General features: G+C 56.2%; 2 protein-coding genes across 3 annotated transcripts; one reads left to right on the top strand and one right to left on the bottom strand.

The window, feature by feature from the left end:
• Nucleotides 1-244: 244 nt before the first annotated feature.
• Nucleotides 245-4895, bottom strand: TCHP (trichoplein keratin filament binding). 2 transcript variants are annotated; one of them, XM_086856109.1, is made up of 12 exons: nt 4704-4895; nt 4454-4634; nt 4201-4257; nt 3561-3629; nt 3180-3350; nt 2847-2959; nt 2482-2548; nt 2061-2233; nt 1766-1847; nt 1400-1585; nt 1223-1330; nt 245-847 (listed from the first exon to the last, which is right to left on the bottom strand). In XM_086856109.1, exons 1-12 carry the CDS (start codon nt 4874-4876, stop codon nt 815-817), a joined length of 1413 nt encoding a protein of 470 aa, XP_086712235.1. In that variant the 5' UTR covers nt 4877-4895; the 3' UTR covers nt 245-814. The 2 variants fall into 2 exon arrangements, with proteins under 2 accessions (XP_086712235.1, XP_023793183.2); XM_023937415.2 differs by having other exon boundaries at nt 4454-4891.
• Nucleotides 4896-4997: 102 nt separating this feature from the next.
• On the top strand, nt 4998-8799 carry GLTP (glycolipid transfer protein). Its single transcript, XM_023937413.2, has 5 exons — nt 4998-6165; nt 6863-6924; nt 7105-7238; nt 7757-7907; nt 8046-8799. Exons 1-5 carry the CDS (start codon nt 5931-5933, stop codon nt 8226-8228), a joined length of 765 nt encoding a protein of 254 aa, XP_023793181.2. The 5' UTR covers nt 4998-5930; the 3' UTR covers nt 8229-8799.
• The last annotated feature ends 328 nt before the right edge of the window (nt 8800-9127 follow it).

Genomic DNA, 9127 nt, shown 5'->3' with positions numbered 1-9127 from the left:
GTGTGTGATATAATGTGGGCTTATTTGACTGCTGGTCCTCTAAAGATCTTTGGAAAGATTTCTACTCTTAAGTGCTAGTCCTTGTCACAGCCCTTTAACAGCTCCTTGTGCACTGTGACAGGACTGATGTCAAGCTGCAGTAGTGCATGGTAATAGCAAGGGATGAACTGCAATAATTAACTCAGTCTCCTCTCCTGTTGCTGCAGTAGTTTGCTCATGTAAAAAAAAAAAAAAATCCAAATCCTTGTTCAGGTTTTAATTATTCATTATTTATTAAACAAGTGAAAAACAACATTTAATGAAATCTCCAGGACGTTCTGGAGAGGAATTGGACAGGCACTGCTGCCACAGCACACATGACCTGACTGATTTGCAATGTGCATTATGAATTAACTCCTCAAAGTCCAGTGGAAACACAGGCACAGCCTGATTCTCCAAGGTGGGAGTCTGACACAGCCTGTGGTGTTTCTCAGCTCCTGTTCCTGGGGAGACACAGATTCCTTTGTGGCTCAGGTCCACTGGTCCCTTTTATTTACTGGGTTGCTTCAGCCTCTCGTACTAAAACACATGGGCACAACTCCAGAATGCAAAGTGAAGCAGTTCACTCCTCTGAAGGTGCCACAACCTCCACGTTCCTGAAGACAGTAGAACTTTTCTCCTCTTCAGCTTGGTCACAACTAAATGTTTCCAGAAATCTACTCAGTCAAGTCCTGAGCTCACTGTGGGCTATTCCAGAGGCACCATTATTTCAGGAGTTCCTTGGGTCCTCAGAGTTTTCTTTCTGTAGTCTGGAGCTGCATCTCATGCTCATTCCTCAGGTCCAAGCCGCTCTTGGGGAACTGTAGAACTGATGGGGTCAAAACAAAGACCAGCACTGGTTTATGGGCTCTGGAATTAATTCCACACCTGCTGTTCAGCATGCACAGGAGCTGATGGGCTGGGCAGGGGCTTTAGACAGGGTTACTCAAATTTGATTTTAGAGCCAGGACAATCAACAAAGACATTGTGAGGCATTAGCGACACGTCTGTCTCAAAAATTCTTTAAAAGTTAGGGCCTAATATATCAGTACCAGCCAAAAAGAATAGGGAGAACTGTAGAGCCCTGTGAGGGGAAGGAACAGCCCAGGGTTGTGCCCTGGCACTGTGATGCACATCAGAGACAACGATGCTGTCACCCTCCATGCTGGGCTCATGTGCCAGGGGGACCCAGGTGTGATCTTACCCTGCTGGGCCAGCCCTGCTCGCCCTCCTGCCGCTCCAGCTTCTCGAGGGGCTGCTGGGCTGATCCCTCCTGCTGTCCCTCCTCCTCTCTCAAGCTGTGCTCTGTCCCCTGTGCAGGGGAAATCAGATGAGATGGGGCAGCCTCAGCAGCCAGGTGTGTATTGGGAGCTCAGCCTACCTGTGCCTGCAGCTCCCTCCTGCGGGCTCTCTGCTGTTCCTCCTCCTGCTCCTTCTCCTGACGAGTCCCTTCCTTTGCCTCCTCGAGTTCTCTGATCAGCTGCTCTCGATACTTAATGGACTCTTCTTGGGCCCTTCTGTTTAACTTCATCTTCTCTTGGATCTGGCGCTGTCTGCCTGCAAGGACCTGTGCAAAGCAGGAGATGGAGGGAGAAGAGGGTTCAACAGTTCCCAGGAAACACACCAGACAAGCAGAAAAAATCCAGCCTGGTATGAAAGGCTCTAACTCTCCAGAGGGTGCTGGGTTACAAGTGGATTGATGGTTTAATTGAGCCAAGGGAGACACATCAGCAATAGAGGTCATCACCTCACTCATCAGGCGATCTCTGGCCACCTTCTCTCTTTCCCATTCTTCTTCCCTCTTCTCCCATATTTTTTTTGCTTCTTCCCTAAAAGAGAGAGGAAGAATTATCTCTGAGGTTAACCCCCCTGTATACTCCACAGGCACAGACAAGCTATCCTGTGCTTTAGAGAGGCACTTGGGTTTCTCTTCAGGTTTGTTCCCTGCCAGTTGGTGTGTCCATCCCACCTGTGCCTCTCAGTGACCCTGACCCAGAACATTCAGCACTCTTCAGGTGAGGGTCAGAGGTGGGCAGACTCACCTGAAGATAGTCTCGAGCTCTGCTTCCCTCTCCTTTTCCAGCTGGAGCTGTTCCTCGATGACCTTCTTCATCCAGGCCACGTCTGCCACGTCCCGTTCCCGCCATGTGATCTGCCAGTGCTGATCCTCATCTTCTTTCTCCAGGAGGGCTGATAAGATTTGCCTGTCTGTCTCCTGGAGAAAAACCACAAGATTATCCAAACAGCCTTCCAGCCTGTGTGCAGGGCTCCTCTAGGAGCCAAGGATGTCAAGGATGTGCTCAGCAAGATGCTACATCTGCTGCTTCCCCGTGAACTTTGTGCTCCAGCCCCGTGCACAAGCTGGAAGGGGCCTCCTGATCTGTAGGAATCAGAGGCAGACACAAACCACACTTAAGTTTTTTCACCACACAGCATCTATAAAAGTATAAATTAATCTCTTACCAGCTCCTCCTGTATCTGCTGTGCTCGTCTCCTTAACTGGACATCACACTGATGCCTCAAAAAGCGACTGAAGGAGGAAGAAAGTAAAATTAAAAAACCAAAACAGTACCACACCGACTCTAAAGCAGCACATCATTGTACAGCAGCACTCGGGGAGGTACATCTGTGACAACGAGGAACCTGCTACCAGGAACAAAAAAGCACTAACAGCAGCACCAGTGCCTCTGCTCCTTGTCAGGCAAGTCCACCAAAACCCAGATATTTACAGCCTACCACTGCTACTTGGAATATCTCCTTGTGCCCCAAGTACTGCTGTGGGCACAGGAACAGATTCTATCCAAAACAAGTTCCACTTGGTGTCCTACCCAAGCTCTTTTTTTCTCCGGTGCTCTTCCATTTGTTTCCTTTCTTCTTCCAAATTCTCCAGCTCCCACTGCTGCTTTAATAAATTCTCTTGTTCCTTTTTCAGCTTTGTTGCCTAAAAAGGAAAAAGCAAGCACCAAAAGGGAGTACATCAGAGAGCTACAACATCCCAGAGAGCATGCTTGACCAGAGTTTGTACCCTGTTCTATTCCTCTGCAGGCAGGGAAAACCCTCCCTGCAGTGCAAACATAGAGGGAAGAGGTCAGGTCAGCCTTGCTGTATTTCCGAGTGAAGCAACAAATTCCTTTCTCAAATGAGGAGAAAGTCAAGATTACCTTTGTCTCCTGCAATTTCAGTTCTTCTATTTGCTGAAGCAATGTCTCTGCTTGCTGCTTCTCCAGCTGATGCTTCTCTTCCTCTTGTCTTGTTCTTTCCAGCGCTTCCCCTCGTGCCGTTTCGTACTCATTTTCATAATGTTTCTTCTCTTCAACTTTGGTCACCTCTTCCTTTCCCAAAGAAAAGAAAACAGCATTTCATGTTAGCCTGACACAAACAACTTCTGAGAAAATCCACAGAGCAGACTCCTGCAAGCTGGATGCCTTTGTAAACAGTGCCCTTCCTGGCAGCAGCTCCCGTGGCACAAGTGTCACCCCTCTACCTGCACACACATTTCAGTGTCCTCCCAGTCACCAGGACACCAGGGTGACACCCCATACCTTGTTTTGTTGTGTTAGCTGGTCACCCCAAGCCTCTCTCACGTGCTTCCTGTGCAGCTCTGACTCCGCCTGGAGATACAACAGATGCAGCAGGGCCATCAGTGCCAGAGGTTCTGTCCCCCAGGATCTTTCAAACTCTCCGGAGCACCACCTGGCCCTGAAATCCCAGTAGGATCTGTCTCTGCACAGGTGGGCTCATCTGAGTGTCCGAGTGCCCACCAGGTCCTGAGCTGAGAGTTATTGTCACATGGGAAACACCACAGTGTTTACAGGACTGCGGTGTTGGAGCAGCACAAGGTGGAATAAAAAATGAGGAAGCACCACAGTATGGCAGGTACAGCTGAGACATTAAGATTTATACTTTTTAGATTATTTATATTTTATGCACCTGAGATATTTACATTGTGAGCTCTGAAAAATTGCTCAGTCTGAACAGATTTCTAACTTTTAAAAGTACAGCTTTGAGAGGGCTTCTTAAAACTATTTAAACCCTTAAACCCTTTCACTTTTTTGCCTTTTGTTTATCAGAACTTGGGGTAGTTGCTGTGATGGGAAATGTGACAACAGTAGAGATATGATGACTTTCAAGTTAAAAACTTGAAAATAAATACAAGGCAGCAAGGACTAAAAGCAACATCACCTCTCGGAGCTCTGCGTTGTTTTTGTTCCAGTGCTCGTGCAGCAGCGGCTCAGCAAACTGGGAACACAGAGCTGGGTCAGGTCAGGACACAGGAGTGCTCGGCATCCCAAACCCCGCCGAGGGTGACAGGGGTTCAGGGCACCAAGCGGTGGCAATTCCAGCAAGTCCCGCTGGTACAGCTGAATCACGGGAGCGGCCCTTCACCGGGCGAGCCCCGGGATGCGGGACGAGCGCGGCCGGGCCGCTCCCTCACCTTCCTCCCGCACTCTCCGGGGCCGTCCCGCAGCTCCCGGCTCCGCATCCCGCCCCTCCGCCGCTCCCGCAGCTCCGCCGCCAGCGCCTCCCGCTCCTCGCCCAGCAGCCGCTGCAGCCGCTCCCGCCGCCGCTGCAGCCGCTCCGCCGCCGCCTCCGCGTCCCTCCGCGCCGCCGCCGCGCTGCCGCACACAGCGGCAGTCAGGGGGAGCCCGGCACCGCCCCGGGACCCCGCCGGACCGCGGCCGTACCTGGGCCGGGGGACGCGGGGCTCGCTCCACCGCGCCTGCAGGGAGCAGCAGGCGGCGGCGCGGGCGAAGGCGCGGCTGGTGCTCTCCCACTGCTGCCGGCTGCGCTCCTCCAGCTCCCGCCGCTCGGCCGCCCTGCGCTCCGGCCCGCGGGCCCGCCGCAGCCACAGCGACATCGCGGCCCGCCCGCGACGGCTGCCGCCGAGGGACACGGCGAGACGGGCTCCGGCAGCACGGAGAGAGGCGGGGACCGACGGAGGGAGGCGGGGAGAGAGGAAGGCGAGCAGCGAGGGAGGGGAGATGGGGGAATCGCTTCGCTCTGAGCCGGCCCGGCGGTACCGCCGCACCCCGATACAGCCCGAGCCGGGCGCGGTGCCGCGGTGGCGGCTCGGAGCGCGCAGCACCGCGGGCTTTGTGGCGTTGTAAATGTTTCAGGGGTTAAAGGTTTCTGTTTCTGCCCGCCTTGGAACGGCACCAGCGCGGCGCCGCCCGCGGCGAACCCAACCGGAGCGGCCGCTGCGTGACCCGGGACAGGCCGGGCACCGCCGGAGGGGCTGCGGCCATCCCCAAGTGAGCTCTGGACATCCCGGGACGGCTTCCGAGCACCCTGGGGTGGGCTCAGGGCACCGCGGGTACCACGGAACTGGCTCCTGGCACCCCGGGAGGGGCTTCAAGCGTCCCGGGAGAGGGTCCGGGCATCTCTCAGGACGGGCTCCGGGCACTGCGGGAGTCTGGCAGCGGGGAGGGAGGCGGCACCCGCCGGCAGCCCCCGCCTTGTATCCACACCCGCCCTACCAGCCACCGATCGCTATCGCCCCAGGACCTGTTTTTCCAGAATAACCGGTAAAAACACCGTATGTGGGGCCCTGTCACCGGCAAGCCCCCCTCCCCACGCAGGGGACGGGCTGAGCCTCCCTCCGCTCCCACCCCTTCTTCACCTCTCCGTGTCCCCGCTCGGTGTCATTTTCCCACCCAACCCCTCACTGAGGTGTTTCATCACTCCCGCGCGTTGAGGTTTGTTTTCCATCTGTTCCCTATAAAATATTTATCTCCATTGAATAATTAACGCCGGCCCGCCCGGCGCTCGGAACGCGGCCGGGGCAGCGCGGTGTCCCGGGTACGGCTCGGCCCCGAGTCTGAGGGGGCGGTGGGGGCGTGGCCTCCTCATTGGGTTGCAGGTCCCGCCCCCCCGCCGCTCCGGCCAATGGCCGCCTACCGGCCGTACGGAATATGCGCAGCCATTGGTCGGAGCGCCGGGGGGCGGAGCGTGGCGTGGGCGCGCTGCCGGGTCGGCCCCCGCTGCCCTCAGAGCCCCCTCAGCCGGGGAGCGGTGAGGGGGACAGGGGGGAAGATTCGTCAGTCATGGCGCTGCTGCTGGAGCACGAGTTCAAGCCGCTGCCGGCTGATAAGCAGATCGAGACTTTGCCCTTCCTGGAGGCCGTGGCGCACCTGCCGCCGTTCTTCGGTGAGACCGGGGTGGCTGGGGCTGGGAGATGCGGGCTGGGACCAGGCCTGCTGCGGGCTCAGCCGCTCCGGGGTGCCCCCTCCCCAGTTCTGGGTGGTGACCCCCCTACCTGATCCAGGGCTCACGCCGGGTTTGGCTGCTCTGCCAGGGCCAGGGTTGCATCACGATCCTGTCAAACCTGCCGAGCAGCCCCGTTGGGAAGCATCGTGCCGTGCCCTGGAGCATCCCATCCAGAGGCATCGCCCGGGGCAAGAGCTGCCACCCCACCCATGGATCCCACCCCGTGCTGGGACATGGGTGGGTGTCGGCGTGGCCGCCCTCGTGGCACAGTGTGCCCGCTGCCCTCCACAATGTCAGCTATTGTGTGGCGGCTCGGTGGCAGCCCCGGAAGGGCAGGACATGGGGCTGCCTGCCTGCGGACGGGCAGTGTCCGGTGCCGGTCAGGCTGTTCCAGGACGTTCTGCCAGAGCTGTGTCCCGGAGCCAGGGGGATTAGAGGTCACTGGTGGGGCCGTAGTAGGTGGCGGGGCTGTCCCAAGAGCAAATAACCATGTACGAAGCTCAGAGATCTTTTTCTAGTCCCGCTGGTGTGTCTCAGTGGCTGGGCTGTGCTTAAAGTAAAACCTGTTGGTTACAGGAAGTCCGTGGTGTCCCCTGTGTCACCAATGTCTAACTGTCCTCATTCCCTGTCTCCACAGATTGCCTGGGGACTCCCATCGTCTACTCACCAGTCAAAGCAGACCTGACTGGGAATATCAAGGTAAGAAGGGACTGTGGAGGACTCAGAGAGAATCCCTGGGGAGAGATGCTGTGGGACTGGAGGTGTTTCAAAAGGCTTTTCTTCCCATGGGGACTTTGGGCTCATCCGGTCACAGGTTTATTGCTGGGGCTCCTGCCAAAGTCCCTGTGCCTGGGAGCCAACCCTCTTTTCTGCCCTCAGAAAATCCGGGCGGTTTATGACTCCAATCCTGCTAAGTTCAAAACGCTGCAGAACATCCTGGAGGTGGAGAAGGAGCTGCACGGCTCAGCCTGGCCCAAGATAGGCGCGACGCTGGCGCTGATGTGGTTGAAAAGGTGACTCACGGCGTCGGGAGCTGCTCCGGCTGTGTCCCGGCATGTGGGGAGCTGGAGAATGCCAAAAGGAGGCTGCGTGGGCTGGGCTGGTCCCTGTGGGCTGGGCAGCGTGGGGTGCTGTGTTTGGGGAGCACAGCTGTTGGGAAACCCCTCCCCAGATCTTCCCCCTGGGAATGGCCAGGGGAACTCAGCCTCGGAGTGTGAGCCCACAGATTGGACATGTCAGGACACTGCAGTGCCTGGAGGATCCATGGGGCTGCACCTGACCCTGCCCAGCTCTGCCCTCAGCCACAGCCTCTCCTGGGAGTTCCATCCTTCCCTGGGCCCTGTGTCCTGCCCTGGGGGCTCCATCCAGCCCTTCTCTCTCTCTTCCCTGGATGGGCACACAGGGACAGGCACCAGCTCTGCGAGAGGGATGCACTGCCGGGACTGTGGGTTTTTGGGATGCTTGGAAACACCAGGCTGGAAGCTGAGAAACACCCACTTCCCTGAGCCCAACATCTCTGCTCTTCTCCCAGGGGTCTGAAATTCATTCTGGTGTTGCTGCAGAGCATCTCCGACGGTGAGAGGGATGAGGAGCATCCCAACCTCATCCGAGTGAACGCCTTGAAGGCTTACGAGATCGCGCTGAAGAAATACCACGGCTGGATGCTGCAGAAGCTCTTCACGGTGAGCATTCCCTCCCTCTCCAAACATCATCCCTAAGGCTGTTCCTGTGCACTGACAAGTGTCCAGTGAACGGGAACAACGCAACCCGTGGTCTCTGTTGGGTTTGTGGGAGTCAAACACCCTCTCCCTCTTTTATAGGGCTCAATCTATGCTCTTCCCTACAAATCCGATTTGCTGAAGGCCTTGGAGAAGGGTAAAGAAGTCAAGGAAGAGGAAAGCATAGAAAAAATCCACCAGTTTCTCACGAGGGTCACTCCAATCCTGGATGCAATTTATGAGATGTACACGAAGATGAATGCTGAGCTGAGCTACAAAGCCTAAAGCTGGCACAGGACTGGCACAGATTAAATAACGTGTGATGGGTGTTACCTATGTCTTCATCACTGAGGCAGCTGGGGTGGCTCCCAGCTCTCCGGTGACTTCGATTCCTGTCTGGATCTGCAGTGGATAACGTCTTTTCTAACCAAAAAGTAATAGTAATTAACTTTCTATTAAGAATAGGGCAATAAAACAATTGTGGGTGTCACCCTCGGATTTCCCTAGGGGAAGAAAAAGCGTTTCTAGTCCCAGCTCTTGGATTCCTGTCTTCAGTGGGGCAGGGAATGAAGTGTCCTGCTGATGACAGAAGTGACACTGGGACTGTGCCTGGAGCCCACCGACGGGCACCATGTGTTGATTGGCACTGGATCGTCCGGAATGATGCCCGTGGTGGAGGAGCTGATGACTTTCCCGGGTGACCCCAACTCTTCCAGTGCCGGCGTGGGATCGAGCCCCTCCGCTGGGATTTGGAAAGCAGGGACTGTCCCCGCGGTGTTTGCGGTGCCTTATGAGCCCCCCTCACCTCCTGAGCCCCGGCAGGAGCAGCAATTAATAAAAACTGACATTACCTGTAGTCTGGGAGCTTCATTTGGGGCTGTTCGTGGGGGCTGTGTCAGGAAGGGTGTTTGGGGAGACTGTTTCAGGGATGGCGTTTTGGGGCTGTTCCTGGCAAGGCTGTTTTGGGCCGGGAAGTTTGGGTTTTTTCCCTAGGGGAGCTGTTTTCAGGAGGGTGTTTGGAAGCTGAGTCCCGGTGGGGGGGGCTGGTTTTAGGAGGGTTTTTGGAGCTGATCTTTGGGAGGGCAGTGTCAGAGACGTTTTTCTTGGGGGCTGATTTTTTGAAGGGTATTTTGGGGCTGTTGCTGCGGGCTGTTTTGTGGCCGGTGCTCCCGGGGGACTGCCCG

The sequence above is a fragment of the Cyanistes caeruleus genome, chromosome 18, assembly GCF_971803275.1.
Source record: "Cyanistes caeruleus chromosome 18, bCyaCae1.hap1.1, whole genome shotgun sequence".
In the NCBI taxonomy this organism is placed as follows: domain Eukaryota; kingdom Metazoa; phylum Chordata; class Aves; order Passeriformes; family Paridae; genus Cyanistes; species Cyanistes caeruleus.
This window is presented reverse-complemented; position numbering and strand designations above follow the sequence as displayed.